Here is a 17962-nt window from a genome sequence, read left to right as displayed (position 1 = left end):
AGAAAACAAAAGAGACAGAATGATATGAGAATATCTTCCTAAAACTTTTTAACCAACTCTTCAGAAGTAAACTTGAGTTTTTCAGAGTGATTAAAAAAATAATAATAATAATAATTCAAGAGCTCACCAGTCAAAAAGAAATAGTTCAGGATCCAAATCCATTGTGTACATTGACTGTCATTTCAACGTGAGGCAAAGTGAAGTTTACGCTAATTATTAAAAGCCAACATAACCAGCTAAACGTTTTAATTAAACGAACCTCGCAAACAACGCCTACATTGTTGTCTGATATAAGACCGCCCTAATTCACGACAACAACACTTCATAGGAACTCCGCTTTCTCCTCCAAACCCATCCCTCTGCGTGTCTTGATCTCAGGGTGTAATTAAAAGCTGTGCATGTGAGACAAATAAAGGGGAAACTCATTTAGACGGATTTGAGTCTGGACTGCATCCTTCCCCCGAGATGGTCGTGTTGAGCAATAACGTTTTCCTTAATATCAGCAGTCAATTAGAGCTGACGAACAAAGGCAAACAATCTGCGAAATCTATGATTATGATTAAAAGCTGTGGGAAAACTGCAGTTACTTGGGGGAACTTCAGTAAAAATGAGGTCTCGGATGGATTTGAGTACTTGCAGACACAAAATAAAAACACATAAGCATAAAATAATGCTGGTCCACATACATATGAGTATACAACTGGTCATATATGTACTTTTGTCCAGACATACAAACTTCAAGCTATAGTACATCTAGTCGAACAGCCTCTATCGATATAACAACATCAATCAATCAATCAATCAACATTTATTTGTATAGCGCTTTACAACAACCGTCAGGTATCCAAAGTGCTTCACATCATAGAATAAAATAAAGCAACATATCATAAATACATATAACAGTAAAATCAAAAAAGAAAAGAAAAAGTTGAAAAGAAACAGGAAAAGGGAAATTGTCACACCACTACTGCGTATTAAAAGCCATTCTAAACAGGTGGGTTTTGAGTTTAGACCTAAAAAGAGTTTCATCTGCAATTGTACGAATATCAGGGGGTAACTTGTTCCAGAGTCTCGGGGCAGCAACTGCAAACACCTGATCACCCCATCGCTTATACTTTGACCTTGGGACTTCTAAAACCAGTTGATTTGAAGACTGTAACGACCGGCTGTGCTCACGCAGGGTTAAAATCTCAGTTAAGTACTCCGGGGCCAGGCCATTTAGGGCCTTAAAAACGAACAACAAAATCTTAAAATCTATTCTAAACTGCACTGGAAGCCAATGTAAAGTGTAGAGGACGGGAGTGATGTGTGCACTGCACGCCTTAGGTGTATTTGTTAAAAACCGAGCAGCAGCATTTTGCACAAGTTCAAGTCGTGAAATGGAGCTTTGATTTAAACCAACATAAAGAGCATTACAATAATCCAACCTCGAACTAATAAAAGCATGAATCACCTTTTCTAGATCATGCCTGTTAAGAAAAGGCTTAACTTTAGCTAGAAGACGAAGCTGGAAAAAACTAATTTTGACAACATTGCTGATTTGCTTGTAAAATTTCATGTTGCAATCAAAAGTAACCCCCAAATTTCTGACAGCAGGCTTAAGGTATGGAGCCAGAGCCCCCAAACTCACCGCTGAACCGTTTGGGTTACCGAACATCAAAGTGTCTATGCCGCAACACTTTTCTCTGAAGTGTAGTTTGCATACTGAAATGCACAGAAATAAGGGCGTAATGCATCTGTCTCTTTTCCCAGTCCCTGTTTGACTTCTAGAGTCCTGGAACTGAATGAGCTGTAGTATTTATAATTAAAAAGCTTCTATTCTTCTTCCAGATATATACCAATAATGCGGATAACATACAGTGAGGTACTGTATAGTCCCATTACAAATTAAATGATCAGTATAACAATTAGTTTTAAAAAAGCTATTGAAATCTATTTCATAGCATCACTCAAACTGCATGAACTCCACAATTTGTGTAAAACCTGATGATCATATTATGAAGCTAAATATGCATACAAAATGTTATGCTGAATTCAAAGTAGTGTCAGACTTTTGGACACCATCATCATCTTAATAATAAATAAATAAGTAAATACAATTGATGAACAAAACAATGCACACACAATTGCTAAAACAAAAAAAACAAAAAAAATAAAAATTCACTACAACAGCAAAAATGTAATTATCCATTGGCAGATTTTGAACCTGATGCATAGTGAAACAACCCGACTGTTAATCGGCCAAGTAGACAGAGTTATCGGGCCAATGCCAATAATCTCAAAACAACCAAATATTGGCAGATTAAGGTCTATCACCACACTAAATCCTCTTATTTGAAATTGTGTTTCTCCTTCAACAAATCATGCCTCAGCACTGCCGCCATCTCCATCGTTACCATCATATAAAACGCTGGGCTTAACATACGTCGCTTTGCATCAGTCCAGGTTTGAGAAATCCTGATTTAGCATCAGCTGAATCTGGTTGACAGCAACATATGGTGCCGTTTTGTAAGCCGGCTAGTTTTCAAATGGTGAGGATGACAGTGATGTCAGTTCTCTTTGAAGCAAGGGGAAACGTGTAATGTTCTTGATGGGCCTGTTGGGTTCTGAGCATCTGCTGTTATTCAGTTTCACTATCACTTCCTCAGTTCCACTCGGGAATACATAATGGCTCTTAAGCGGCGATATGGGCATACACGCACAAACACGCTTCAGAGATCAATAGTGCACCTGAAGCGCAGGATGATGAACCGGAAACTCTGGAGCTTCGCATTTTTCCTTTTTTTGCGAAACCTGCTTTTGTTTCACTTTGTTCCAGTCTATTCAACCGCTGCCACATATTTCTGTACCTCAGACATCTCCTGAAACATCTGAGGCATTTCAATCAACAGTTTGTTGATCTCATCTGGAAACACTCGCATGCACGCACACTTAAATTTCACATCACTGCAGAAGTGTTCTGCTTCTGTAATGCTAAACTAAAGCAAGGTGCTTTAGTTTAGCATTACAGGAGCAGAACACTTCTGCAGTGATGTGAAATGTAAGTGTGCATTTTTACAATTTCAAATAAAAACTCCTTATAAACATTCTGATTTTTCATTCAAACATGAAATTGCAGCACCTGTTTTGAATCTGAAGTTATTTAGAACAGATGAACAGATGCAAAGGTCAGTGACCGTCCATCAGAGGAGAATGAAAGCAATTAAATTAACCACACTTTCTTACTAATGTGCATAACTGTGATGCATTTAACATATAAAGCTTTTTCTTTCATGTACCATAGCCTAGGCGAGTGAAATCACTTCATGAATGCCAACTAAAATCACTTTACAGATGTTAAAATACTTTCTTTCAGAGACCAGATTATAAAGATGACCACTTGAAGGGGATGAAACAATTTTCAGAGTAATTATTCGATTTCAGCAGTAGCACTTACATTTTAAGTGACGTTAACATGAAAAACAGTACATTTAATTGGATAAGACTCAATAAAATAAGTGTGCCTGAAGTGTGTTTGGAAATTATAAGCACTGCCCCCTAATAGTGGAACACATTTTAATTAGTCGGTTAAGGCGGGCGTACACGGTGCGAGTTCGGACCAGGTTCGGACACTCGGGAGGTCGTGAGATATTGCACACGTTGCGAGTCATTTTAACTGATAATCGCGTCAAAGCAGCTGGTACACGGCACGATTGTCCTGCACGAATTTTATCCCGAGCCGGCAGCAATCACGTGAGCTTTCGCGCTAAACACAGAGACCGTCAATGTTGCAGCTTCAGATAGAAAAAATGACAAATGTGTGTGCAAATGATTTGTTGTAAAGCAGAGAACAGTAGCCTTTCAACATAAAAACTTGAGAGAGAGAGAGAGAGAGAGAGAGAGAGAGAGAGAGAGGTAGGTGTGTGTGTGTGTGTGTGTGTGTGTGTGTGTGTGTGTGTGTGTGTGTGTGAGAGAGAGAGAGACAGTGTATGCGCACGCTGTATGGTTGCTGCCACTGAGGTATAGCCCCATCGACGTGGTTGTGTATGATTTAGCAATAGGGGACAGCTTGTGAAAATCGGGCCGACTCCCCGATTTTTTTAAACATGTTTAAAAATTATCGGGAGGTCGGGGAGGTGCTCATAACGTGCTCGGCTCGGCTCGTAATTCCTCTCACACGCTGCGAGCCGCGACCATGCGAGCATCACCGATTCCACTCGATTTCTCCCGAGTGAAAAAAATCATCTGCGAGCTCGTAAAAACAGCAAAAATCGCACCGTGTACGCCCGCCTTTAGTCGCAGAGGGAAAAACTCCACAGGAAGTGGCGATCGTAACATGGCTGGTCCATGTGGTAATTACCGTATGTCGGGGCAGGAAATCCAAATATTCGCCAAACATTCCTCGATTTGAAACATGCAAGTAGCAGTCTAATGTTTGCCACTTCACATGGCTGCTCACTCTAATGTTCACCTAGATAAATATGCACTATTATTGGCAGATAGTATTCCCGGTGGCACAATCATTTTTTCCTGTGTGGAACAGTGGAAAGAACTTAAAATACAAACATTTTTGTCATGCAGATAAGAGTAACACAATGCTTGAAACTGTAAAGTTTCACTCACAATATGTGTACACTCACAATAACACCAAAACTTTGTGCTTTGGTAAAATAAAGAAAACAAACAGGGTGTGCTTTCTGCCATCGCAGTCTGGAGTATGTAAAAAAAAAAAAAGAACCGAAATCCAGCATATAGTCCTATTTGCTTCACAGACATGAGAAATGCAGTATGTCTAGACATACTGTAATGTCTACTTTTAAATGAACCCTTTCAAATCGAAAACAAATATTATCTGATTATGTAATCTGTATGAAACATTTCTCTCTAAAGGCACATCCACTATATTGTGGAGATGCCGAGTCAGCATCCTAAACTACATCTCTGCAGCTGACATAGACTCAGAAATCACTATTTATTAATAAATTATTAAAATGTTCAGACAATGTTTTTTCCCCAACACATTCATAATCATTACTTTTGCTGGTATACTGCGGCAAGCTTTATGCGTGCGCTTGAGTGCTTAATTAATTTTAAAGGCTCAATATTATGGTTTGGAATTTCTCTGCAATGAAGAACCAATGTTAGCAATGTTACATACATTATTCTTTCTCAGCCCTGAAACTCAAACCATTCCCCCTCCTCCCCATTAACTTCATAAATGTGCGATTAGTCGACTATTGGCTTATATGAACGACTACTAGTCGACTTGAAAAATCTTTAGTCGGGGACAGCCCTAGAAATTAGTAGAAATATGGTCAGACCACATTCACTATGGGCCAACTGACGGGTCGGATATGAAGTGGATGTGCCCTGTTTTACACACATTCTTGCACGTAAGCCCCCAAAAACAACCATATGCAGTCCTCACCAGAGATGTTGGTGGTGATCTCAGTGAGAGCTGTTTGGCCGAAGCCTTTGGCGGTGCGTGCCCGAACAGAGATCAGGTAGGTGGTGCCAGGATGCAGGTTGGAGAACATATGGTACGTCTCGTTCCTCAGCTTGGATACGGTGCGCCTCGGGCCTGGAACGTTAATCCCGGGGTCTGATGATTCAATGCTCTGGTAGCTGATCTGTAATTGCACATATTAAAACCTTTTCATATTTTCATTAAATCATTGTTGTTTTGGAACTGAACAAACAGTGACTCAGTGTGTGGTAGTTCAGATCAAACAATGTTTTATAAAAGTTTGCTAACCCTGACATCCATATTCAGAGTGGGTTGAAAATGATTCATATATGAAATCAAACATTTATTTTATAAACGATACGTGGTAGCCTACTCATAAATATCAGCGGGAAGCTAGTGGGCATGTAAGACTATCATCTTCACGGCAAAAAGTAATCGTGATGGTACCATATTATCACAGCACTCAAATACTCTGTTCGAGTCAAAATGGTGAAAAAAAAAGATATACATACACATATATATACATATACATATACATATACACACACACACACACACACAGTACATACATATATATACACGAAATAGGAGAAATTATTCAGTGTGCTCGGTCACTATGCAAACGATTCATTTCTTTAGTAAACCTATTCTGGGAACTTTTCTTGGACTTTTGGCCTCGTTACATTGAACAACATGTGATCTGGTATGAATTTGCAGAGTTTTAATTGAATCGAGTATCAAACAGGATGGATAGTTGCAAACAAAATCGAATGGAAATTCAATGAAATTCAACTACGTTTAAAGGTTAATTGGAACTATTGGATGGATGGATGGACTTTAATATAACTTTTAATTTAACTTCCAATTTAATTCAAATTCACACCAATTTTATCAGTAAAAACAAAGAACATTTGTTGCACTATAATCAGTACTATACTGTACTATCAGTACAGTACATGCTACACTATAATCAATGCTCACCATGGAGTGCAAGGGTCTCACAAACTTTCTGATATCAAGCATTAGTGTGTTAGCTGCCTAATGCCTGCTTTTTCACAGTGCAGTGGGCTTCTGGGACTTAAGAAACATTTGCTGCACCTGTACCAGGCCTCTTTTAAGATAAGAGGCATGGATGAGAGCAGTGGGGGAAGGTTTGAGGGAGAACGCAGCGCCCTGCGAGCCTTTCGTCAGCAGTGCTCAGAGAAAAGTGGACAATGTGCTAATCTGAGAGAAACGAGAGTGAATTCTCCAGGCTCTGCCTCTCTCTTATTCTTTCCCTCTTCATCTCTCTGTATGCCTGAGAAGATCAGGCTCCTTGAGCCTGAAAATCTGTCCTTGCCTCCACTTTATAGGCCAAGCCTTTAAATCCCCTTTAGAAAACATCCTTGGGGCGACTTTGGTAGCTATGGCCTGGGGAAAAAAGAAAAGCAACTTATCAATGAGAGATAACTCAGCAAGTGCAAATGGTAAGAAAGGAGGCGCCTGATGGACGGAGGTGGCATTCAAAAGACGTGATGATCTCGATTCGGCCCATAGCCGAGCCGATTGACGGTTCCACAAACAAAAGCAACTTTTCCTCTTGAGGTGAGATGTGTGTTTTAGAGCGTGACAGAAGTGGCATTCTCACAACTTTTTAGTGACTGACTGAGAGCCTGAATCATGGGTGAGGAGAAAGGTGACACTGAGGCAGGCAGTGTGACCAGAAAGAGAAAGAGTGTGAGAATGTTCTGGAACAGAGGAACAGAGAAACAGATGCTGGCTGTGGGAGGCCCACCACCTTTTCAGTGAGCAGGCCGAATCTGTGTGCAGTGAACGGAAGAATGGAGAAACAGTTTAAGGGCTTTTATTAGGCTGTTAGCTATCCTTCTTTTTGGGACAAAGGCATAAGCTTTCAATTTGCTGCAGTTCTGAAGAATTCATCTTAAGAGTACAATTATACAATGATAATAATTTTTCAAAACTACACTGTCAAAAAATTATTCTTCGATCCCAGATGGAAATAATCAAAATAACCAGATATTTAATTAAATGTCACTTTTTTTTGTTTTATTCATGCAGTAGTGCAATAGAACAATTTGTAAATCATATAAGTTGTAAGTTAGTAGGAAAGTTCTTAGTTTAAATTCATTCAAGATATTTAAAATAATATTAATAATAATAATAAAACTAAAAAAGTCATGCAAACAGTGATATGGAGAGAAGGATGGATGGATGGACAAGCAGACAGATTTTCAGTTAGATTCATTCAAATTCAAATTTTTTATTTAATTTAACGTAAAATATTATAAATAATAAATATAAAAAAATAAACTCAACTTAAAGTCATGCAAACTATCATGCAAAATGCCTTTCTTTTTTATTTCATTTTTGAGTGCGTTTAATTTTAATAATTTGTTGATCATTATTATATACAAAGCACACTTCATTTGAATAAAAAATCTTCTATAGTTAAATTATTCTACAATCTTCTATGGGTTGTACGTGACACTACCTCAGTAATGACTTCTTGATATCATTCCAAAACTGTTCCAGAAGCTCCTACAGCACAGCAGCCACATTCATAAAACATTGTGGTGTGTTGGTTAAGGCTCGGGACTGGAGGGTTGCTGATTCAATCCCCTCGAGAACTGAGCCATGAGCAATTATCAATGTGTCCTCAAGCAAAGCAATTAACCCCAGGCACTATGAGGTTCATGACGCTGTTCGATGGTGACGTCATGGCAACACATTTAAACAAGCAAGCTTCTAAAATGGCAAAAAGTGTAGGAGACCACATATATAACTTTAGATAGAGGCATCTTTCTGTCATTTACTAACAGATGGCTGGTGCAGTAGGGACCAATTAGAGGCAGGGTTGGCCTTGGTGGCTCTTGTGTCTCTGGCAGCATGCAGAGTTCCAGGTCCAAATCATGACTTCATACATACTTCTGTCTGTCACTGACTAAGTTGAGAAAGAACACCACCAACAACTCAGCATTCCTGCCAACTAGACTGAAACTCTGAATTTTACAGGGGTGGAAAATACTCACATTCCAAGGTCTCACTAATACAGCGCACTGTCAGTCAGGTCTGTGTGCAATCGCATGCAGAGGATCATGTGTTAGCGGGCACATTCATAAATAATTTAAACTGGCAGTCCAATTTTAACACACAGTGGGAAGTTTTGTCTTTCAAGGATTGTGGTTCATCGATATTTCACCTGGTAAAAATGCTGACACATCAGAGCGAATCTCCAAGGATTCAGACAGCGTGAGATAAATGGATATGAGTTCGGTAAAGAGCAGAAGGCACATACCTCATACTGCGTGATGAGGCCGTTGGGTTCCACCGGCTCCTCCCACTTCAGGAAGATCATATCCTCCAGCGGCGTGAAGGTAAGAGACTCGGGAGCAATGCCACCGGGAACTATGGGAAACCGAAGAAGCCGATGGTTATGAATGAAGATACAGACCTTCTGGATCCTACAGTACATTGTTGGACTAGTAATTTCTCTAGCATTTACTCAAAGGGAGAAGGTTAATCGCTTAAAGTCCCCCAAAGGTCAACTCTAATATCCTCATTACAGCCGTTGTCATTATAAAAGCAGGCCTCTTATGTTATTAACATATTACATAGACTCATCCATTATAACTAATATAAGTGATATGGAACCAAAGAGATGATCCATGAAGTATATATCTGGGGGCTTAAGGCTCTGGGAATCCTACTATAAAGAATAGTATATGTTGTGTTTTGAATGCTGAATTGTTTGGGTCCCCATCAGGCTTAACTGTTCCTTAAAGTAACAGTTTGCTCAAAAATGTAAAATTCTGTAATCATTTACTCACCCTCCTATCTTTTCAAACCTGTATGACTTTCTTTTGACACAAATCTTTTTCATACAATGTTGTTATTGTTAACTAAAACTAAAGCTATTAAATTGAAGTTTTTTGTTAGTTGAAATAAAGCAGAAATAAAATAAAACTATTATTAGATGAAAAACTTGACAATTTAAATGATAAATGTTGCCTTGGCAGCTAAATTAAATAAAATAAGTTAAAGTTGAAGTACTTAAAATAAAGTGAAATAAAAATAAAGCTAAATAAAAATAAATAAATAAATAAATATATAAAAAACCGTGTGTGTGTGTGTGTGTGTGTGTATATATATATATAAACAAAATTACTAACATTAAAATTGAATATATTAAAATAAAAGCTAATTAAAATATGAATACATACTATAATAGCAAATAAATAACCATAATAATATCATAGTAATGATAGTCATGATGACTCACGCCCTATATTCTAGGTCTTCTGGAGCCATATATTATCTTTGTGTGATCTCAGTCTTTACTCAGAAACTTTTGCCTTCTACTGTAGCTCTGAAATGAGCTCTTCTGCATATTCAAATTTGATGTATTTTGATTGGTTACAAGACAAATGAGAACCAATCTCCTTTGACATTTTCACACAGCATACTTGAGTACAATTTGATTACTATTGTACAGTATAGCTTTTCAGTGCATAATAATACACATTTTGTTCTTTTCGTCACACAAAACCATCATTCAGGATTCAGAATGCTTGAAAGAACATGAATCACATTCATGATTCTTTTTTTGTTGTTGTTGTCCTTTTAGAACTTGACAGCCCAACAAGCTTTCAATGTGTAGAGTAGTAGTTTGGAAAGACATGAGGTTGAGTAAATGAAGACACAATTTTAATTTTTTTGAGTGTACCGTCCCTTTAACTAGCTTAACCAGAATCACCAGCAAGGCCATGCTGGTTAATTAGCTTCATTGTTTAGGTTTACAAATGAACAGCAGGAGTTACGCTGTTCAGTCAACCACACCATAAAACAAGCTTTAACCAGCCGGGAGCAGCATGGAAATTCATGCTGGTCTGAGCTGGACTTCTCAGCAGGAGATACAAAGCCTGTGTGACAGATAGAAAGGGCAACACTTGCAGTTGATGACATGGCTTTTTTTGGCTGATTAATATTAACACGGGTTCATTAACAAACATAAACGCTGGAAGAGAGAATGAGGAGGAAGTGGAAATGGTGCTAGAGAGACAGATGACGTTCTGAGCTCAGCAGATGTTTTTACAGCACATTTGTGCTCTGTCACTGAGCCATCCTTGTTAGCCCTTGGGTATGTGCACAGAGTGTGTGTGTGTGTGTGTGCGGGGTGATAGTTGGTGAGGCAGAGATAGCCAGTGGCGAAAATAACACGCTCACTCAGATTGAGTCAAAATTGCTGACTCAATCACTTTTTCTTGTGACAGGCCTTGAAAGAAAAGAATTGCTGATTGAGGCTTCAGAGGAGTGTTGATAATTGAGCACTCTCTTTCCTCCCTTTCCTTTTCTCTCACTTCATCATACTTCCTGTCTGGGTGAAATGCTTGTGTTTCAAATTTTTCCCCAGAAAATTATTTTTGTCCTTCAGCCAAAATTTTTACACGAATTGAGAAACAGGCATAAAAATCTCCCCTGACCTGCTCATGCTCAGCTTCCTGAAGAGAATGATTAAAAATTAATTTCAAATCTATTTGGGAATGTCTTTATGATTGTGATGTTGAACAAATCTAAGAGAAACATTTTTATTCAGAAGACTCCACAAGTAAATCCATCCATCCATCCATCCATCCATCCATCCATCCATCCGTATTTCAATAAAAAGTGACAGATTCCATAACAGTTTACTTTAATTGGAAAATTTCTGATCATTGATTGCTTTCAATCACTATTTTGCTTGAAGCCTGGTTCTCTATATATTGGCTAGGTGAGACTTAAATGGCCAAGACTTGGCAAACTTTGCCTACTGCAAACATTTGTAAACATTGTAAAAAAATTCAGTTCTGAGCTTGTACAATTATTTTACTTATTAGTGGCAGTCTGAAGTGGTAGTAATAACACATTTTGTAACACAATATTACACATTTTGCCATTCATAAGACATCTGCGCTTCCCCACTCCTGAAAAAGCAGCTGTCACTGCAACAGAAGTACAACAAATGATATATACAGATTAATATTCATTGAAAGCTCCACTACTCACTGTCCTCCTCAGTTTGAAACATAACCTCCTTCCCTTCCTTCTTGCCCTCGCTGTTGGCGAGTGCCAGGCGTATTTGGATGGTGTGAAAAGGAGGCAGATCTCTGAGGGTGAAACGCGAAGTGTTGTGCTCCACAGCCAGGCATTCTCTCACTGTGGTGTTGTGCCCACCGCCGCCCCCTGCAGTCGTGTAACGGTAGCACAAGGAGACGGAGTACGTGTGGCAGCGGGTCAGGTTGAAGGCCGGCGTCTCCCACTGCAAGGTCAGCTGCCGGGACTGGATCTCCGAGGCTCTAAGACCACGCAGCGCCCGCATGGGCTCTATTGGAATGGAAAAAAGTGGAACATTTTGTAAACATAAGCCAAAAAAGCAGGGAATCTGCACAGAGACATCACCAGGTCATAAGACTTCTCGCCTACCCCACCCTCCATAGGTAGGAGGCACAACCACGGTCAAAAAAGGTTGACAGACCACCTGCTAATGAGGACACAACTCATGCCAAATTACATTAATTAATTCCACAGGCTGCAGGTAGTACTCTCTCTCCCGCCATTTGCCTCCGTGTCGCTAAGCAAATCGAGTATCTGCCTGCACACCGTCCAGGGGCCATGAGCCCCGTTCAAGGACATTCAGTTCTGCCAGTTACCGTTAGTGCAAGGTCGTTGCATTAGGCCAACTATTTTTGGCATACCTCACATCTGTGTTCGTACTTTCTTATTTACCGAGGGCAGAAAGATCAGCGACCACCTTTGGCGTATATAATATAAAGAGACAGAGGAAGCCACTGTCTGTAGGGCACACAGGAACCTTAGTGTTTCTCACAGAGAGGCGCAGACAGCAGGGAGGGTGAACCAAGGACATCCAGCCCCACTATCAATGAGCGCATTTGTCACGGTCCATTATTAAGACAATCAATGCATTTTTGTCAAATAGATCTCCACATAATGTATTGTATTTCTTTGTTCTTTTAATGGGACCTGGTGACTAATGGGCCCAAGTGGGAAGGTACAACAAAGGAGATGTGAAGTGAGTACTTCCTGTGTAAAGTCATGGCTCAAGGTCTTTATTGTTCCTCTTGAACCGATGCTTAGAAGACACACTCTTAAGATTTAGGCTTACTACTAAGAGTAAAGTGAGGAAGCTAATGCACCGAGACCGTAAGGACAGCGGGGCTGAATTAGAGGAAATGTATTTCCTTTTGAAGTCCTCAGAGGAGAACACGTATGGAACACAAAATACTAATTCAGCATTTCTCCTGCAGAATCGCACTCGTGACATTAAGCTCTTTTAATCCTGAAATATCTCACACATCAGAGAGCTTTTGCCACACCTTTTCCTTAAGATCTATATTTAGATTTACATTTCGTTTCACTCATATATTTACATACAGATTAACTTCCAGTGCGATTGGGTTTCTTATCAAGAGGAGCACTTAGTCGACCTGAAAATGACACAAATTAAAGATATTCCTTTCCGAAAATACACATTGAATGTAGAGGTCCCATTTGCCTCCACAGGAAATACGACCAGAATAGTGTTGGTCGTCTTAATGGAACTATTGATTGTTAGTTAAAAGCAAACAAATGGGATGCTGTTGGCTTGTGCCATCTTTAAAAAACAATCCAAGAGTCTACACTGTGCTCTTTGAGGAGCCCAAAAGGCCTTTTGTGCCACCCTACTTCCCTTAACCTAGTTCGAAGGCTTTGTCTGGATGCCAAGAGCAGCGCTTCGAGCACCCACTCCTTGGCACCCATCAGAGATGGGACCGAACCCAGAGAGAGCAGCCAGAGGCCTGGGGCAGCATGTCAATTCCTCACGGGCAGCTGGAAGTCCAAACAAGACCGGTTTCTGTCCCATTACACTAGATAATATTGATACATGAGGTAGATTTTTTTGATACATTTTCGAACATGATACATTTTTGTTCAGGATGCTTTTATGAATAGAAAGTTCAAAAGAACAGCATTTATTTGAAAATAGAAATCTATTGAAACATTATAAATGTCTTTTCTGTATTTCTTTCTTTATTTAACAGTTATCCCAAACGTTTGAACGGCAGTGCATATAGTGAGCAGTGGTTGTCTAACCGCAGAAGGAACTACAAAATACCATAAAAATGGCATAAAAGACTGAAGTAAAATAATAAAATATTGCAGACTGAATATGAACATACAGACTGAAATGTAAATAATTATTTACTGAAAATCTTCAGTAAATACTTGCATATTCAGTAATCACAGATTTCAAACTCTGTGTCCTAAATTTTAGCCTGTTCCTCACACAAAACTCAGACTTCCATATTCAGAAAACGTATACAGCACATAATGTTTTTTGTGCCATTTTGGGCCTTTTGAGGGTTGACAGCCATTGACCACTATCTACTTTCATTGCATGGAAAAAGAGTACTGTTCAAAGCATCACCTTTTTTGATGCAAGACATTCATACAGGTTTGGAATGGGTGAGTAAATGATGAGAAAATTAGCATTTTTGACTAACTTTCTTATGCAGAACAAAAAAAGATGATGTTTTGAATAATGTTTCAACTGTTCCTGAATAAAATAAAAGTCTATGGGGTCCAAAACACCCATTAACCTTAATTGCACGGCCACAATATTTCAAAATATCTTCTTTTGTGCTCTGCAGAAGAAAGTAAGTCGGTTACACTTTATTTTAAGGTGACACAGTTACATTGTACGTACTTAAAAAAGTAATATTAATTAACTACATGTAATTACTATAGTTACAGTTAAGGTTAGGGTTAGTTACTTGTAATTATGCATAATTTACTTTTATTACTAAAGTAAATACATGTAGTAATGTGTAACTATATCATCTTCAAATAAAGTGTTACCAGAAAGTCATACAGGTTTGGAACCACACAAGGGAGAGTAAATGATGACAAAATCTGCATTTTTGGGAGCAATGTACCTTTAAGTCATTACAGTCCAGAGTATAACTCACTCCGAGGAACACCTAAAGAGACCCAGTGGCAGGTGGAGGTCCATCTGTGAACCAGACTGTGGCAGAAGTGCAATGTTTGTCCCATTCTTCCATCTTTTTCCTCTTTCTAATCTACCTCTCCTCCAAGGAACATTCCTTCACATCAAGTCTTGCTCCTAATCACAACAACGCCTCATAAAGCACACCTGGCCGTGTTCTGTGAAATGTCCAGCAGTTCCCTGGCTATGCCCACAGGACTGCGCCTGTTTTCATCATTTTTATGTAGGTCACTTCCAAGAGCCGCGCACCAGGATGCAATCTTCAGCTGCAGCCAGAACCAACCCAGTCATCCCATCATTCATATCACTTTCCTCCAGTTTTTTTTTTTTTTTTTTTTGGAGGAGAAGTCACCCAGGGTTGTGAAAGTATCTAAAGTTCTTGCAGTTGAAAAAATTAATAAAAATGATCTGCTAAGAGTGAGGAGCCATACAAGGTGAGCCTAAACATACAAACAAATACACTAATAAGATCTAGTTGGATGCGAGCTAGGAATATATCAACAGGGAAGATTGACAGCATCAGGTTTGTGTACAGGCGTTAATGGCATCCCTGGATGGAGGCCATTTTGAGCAGATCATATGAAGCCGGAGATGATTAAAGTCACCTTTGTAACAGAGTAGGTGGATTCACCTGCTGGATGAAGACAGATGAGCTGACACTAGACTCTATCTCCCCCACACCAGAAAATGTGACCAGTGGGAGTTTGTGATGTATAATAGTAGCCCAGCCTAAAGATAAAGAGAAGTGCCACAACCCATAGGTAAGAAAAACAACAAATGATGTATTCTTCCCCTATTGAATAAAAACATCTTTAAGTCACCATGAAATCAAAATGTACAATTCTTGTTTTTATATTGAATATTCTATATATATATATTGTTTTAATTCATGTGCCCTTGTATGGCTCAATCATTATTCAAAATAACTTTCCCTTCCTTTTGCAATGACATCTTTTCTCTGATTATGTGTTTCTCGGTGTGAGGGCGGGACAACCTGTCACTCACATGATATCGCCGCAGTAGAAAACCACAATGATCCAACGATCCAATCAATTCCTGATGGACAAAATCAAGTCTCGCCCAAGTCTCGGCTGTTTCACTCAGATATTCATCATAATAGGGAAGAAAGGACGATCACAAATTCCGTTTCACGCTGACTTTAAACCAGCCTAAGCTAGTTTTCTGGTTTTAGCTGGACTTGCTGGCCTGTTGGCTGGTTTAAAAGGGGTTTCAGTGGGTCCGGACTCAGGATGGGAGACTAGCTAAGAACCAATATGTGAGACCTCCTTAAACCAGGCATTTACAATTAGTTATGACCTGCTAACTATTTTAGAATGGCTTAGCTGGGGGTTTTTTTCTCAGCAAAGTCAATATTTTAACCATTTCTCCCAGTTAGCTTAAATGGAGAGCAAGTGGACACTACAAGAAAACAATCTCATGTCTGTAGTTTAAGAAGAGATTGTGGTCAGATGGATTAAAACATCTACAATCACAAGTCAGACATTTCAAAATGACCTCAACTATTTCTTTATGAAATTATCTATACACAATGCTATCATAACTATTTTATAACTATAAAGTCACAATGAAATGAAGGTAGAGACAGATACTTTCTTCCGTATTGTGAGGTACAAACAAGTGTAACGCATTATCTAAAAAGAAACAAATGAAGAGTGGGGCTTAGTTCTATGCATCAGTTTTTGATTAAATTTTGTAATGTGGACGTTGAACTCAAAAGAAGAGTCAGACAAATGTGAGATTGCATGGACAGGGTTTAAGTGGACTAAATGATTAGAAAAGTCCTGCATATGTCACCAGAGATCTTTTCCCTGAAAAGTCCAGTTATGACATTTTGACATTATGAGGTCAAAACTCATGCATGGATGAATTGTTCACAATAACACATATAACATGCATTTAGAGAATAGATAATAGCGAATTTTCATTTCATGCTGCCTTTAAACTTTTAAAAGAGACACCTAACATTTTATACTTAAAGAGACTCTTCAATTCTGTCATCATTTACACTCCTCATGTCATTCCAAATCTGTATAAATTTATTCTGCAAAGCAAAAGAAATTTTTAATAATATTTCAACTGCCATGTTTCAGCTGAAGAATTTAAATTTATGGATGAACAATCCCTTCAAGTAAAACATACCCGAGAGCTCCATCAAGTCTCATGAGCACACCTCTGAGGAATAAAATTTCATAGTACACTTGACAGGCGAAGCTAATGCGTTAGGTAAAGAACTATAAATCCTTCATCAAATTCAGTGAATGGATCGGTTTCAAATATAAACTATTGAAGATGATGTTACAAAACAAAGATCTTGTCTTGTAGCAGCAGCTAATATTCTTTTGAGACTGAGCTCCCTGGAGACTAATCAGAATATCGAGTCACATGACTGTAGATGCTAACCCTCTTTTAACCATGATTAACAAGTCATCAGAGTGTATGTGAGCAAGCGCTGTCAAACAAATCAAACTTCATAGCCTCTGACACAACATGGCGTTCCCACTAGCGCACTTCTCCAAGCACTCAATTATATCTTCGACTTCTATTCAGTTGACGGCAGAATACACAGGAGATTTGAGCACGAACGGAGTATGGAAAACCTCATTTTACTTCCAATCCCACTGATGTGCTTCTATTGAGTCAAAATTACATCTTCAACAGTTCAGCAAATATGACAGCAGCTTAAACAGCCCCAATATTCATGTGCAGCGAGGCACCACAGGGAATATGATGCAAATACTCCATTTAAAGAAGAATTTCAATCTAGACTTAATGTGGAAGAGAAAATGGAAACAGTTGGAAATATTTAGCGAGAATGTCTGCTCCTCATTTTTCTCCGCCTTCCTTTTAGAGACAAAAGCTGTTTAAGACTAAAACACGTCTCCAAGTGATTCACAGACGAATCTTTCTCGCTCCGACTCTGTCTTATCTGCTGATGTCTTTTTCTCCCTGCTATGCCATTCTGAAGTCTCCTGTGTTGTCATGCTCTTCTGCTCTCCGTGTTTCACCTGGCTGCCTCTCTTTGTCTTGCTGGCTGATGAATGGTAGGTGTCTGGTTTCCAGAACAAGGTGGGAAGGATTGTGATGTGTCATTTAAAAAGGAAGGCGATGATTTGTGTGATAACATGTGTGCGTGTTTAGAAGACGATGTGACGTAAAATGGTGACCATTACCACGCTGACCAGGTCCAGGGGCGAATCCTCAACCTGCATTTTCACTCTCTTTTCCTTTCGGATAAAAACAGGATCAATCTTCCTAATCAGACCCTTTCCAGTTCTGAAACAGCTGGACGTGGCAGAGACTCTCATTTGCAGGTAGAACCACGCATTACCGCACCCCTTGCTGTTTGTTTTGACAGGCACAAGAAGGCGCCACAGGAGAGATGCCCGCAGTTTCGATTCAGAACATTTAAATTTAAATGAATCATCCACTTTTTCAAAAAGTGAGTTGGATATATT

General features: G+C 39.1%; 1 protein-coding gene across 16 annotated transcripts in view; it reads right to left on the bottom strand.

Moving 5' to 3' along the window:
* Positions 1 to 17962, bottom strand: part of ptprub (protein tyrosine phosphatase receptor type Ub) — a 214266-nt gene that overhangs the window by 54303 nt on the left and 142001 nt on the right. For all 16 annotated transcript variants that reach the window (XM_084089916.1, XM_084089908.1, XM_084089909.1 and 13 more), the window contains exons 8-10: positions 11489 to 11806; positions 8742 to 8851; positions 5408 to 5609 (exon numbers count right to left, since the gene is read on the bottom strand). In XM_084089916.1, the coding sequence (XP_083946042.1) occupies positions 5408 to 5609; positions 8742 to 8851; positions 11489 to 11806 (630 nt within the window). The remainder of the gene's footprint in view (positions 1 to 5407; positions 5610 to 8741; positions 8852 to 11488; positions 11807 to 17962) is intronic.

This window comes from Abramis brama, assembly GCF_963993115.1.
Source record: "Abramis brama genome assembly, chromosome: 17".
Lineage (NCBI taxonomy): Eukaryota > Metazoa > Chordata > Actinopteri > Cypriniformes > Leuciscidae > Abramis > Abramis brama.
The sequence above is the reverse complement of the archived record's forward strand: the minus strand, read 5'-3'. Positions and strand labels throughout refer to the sequence as shown.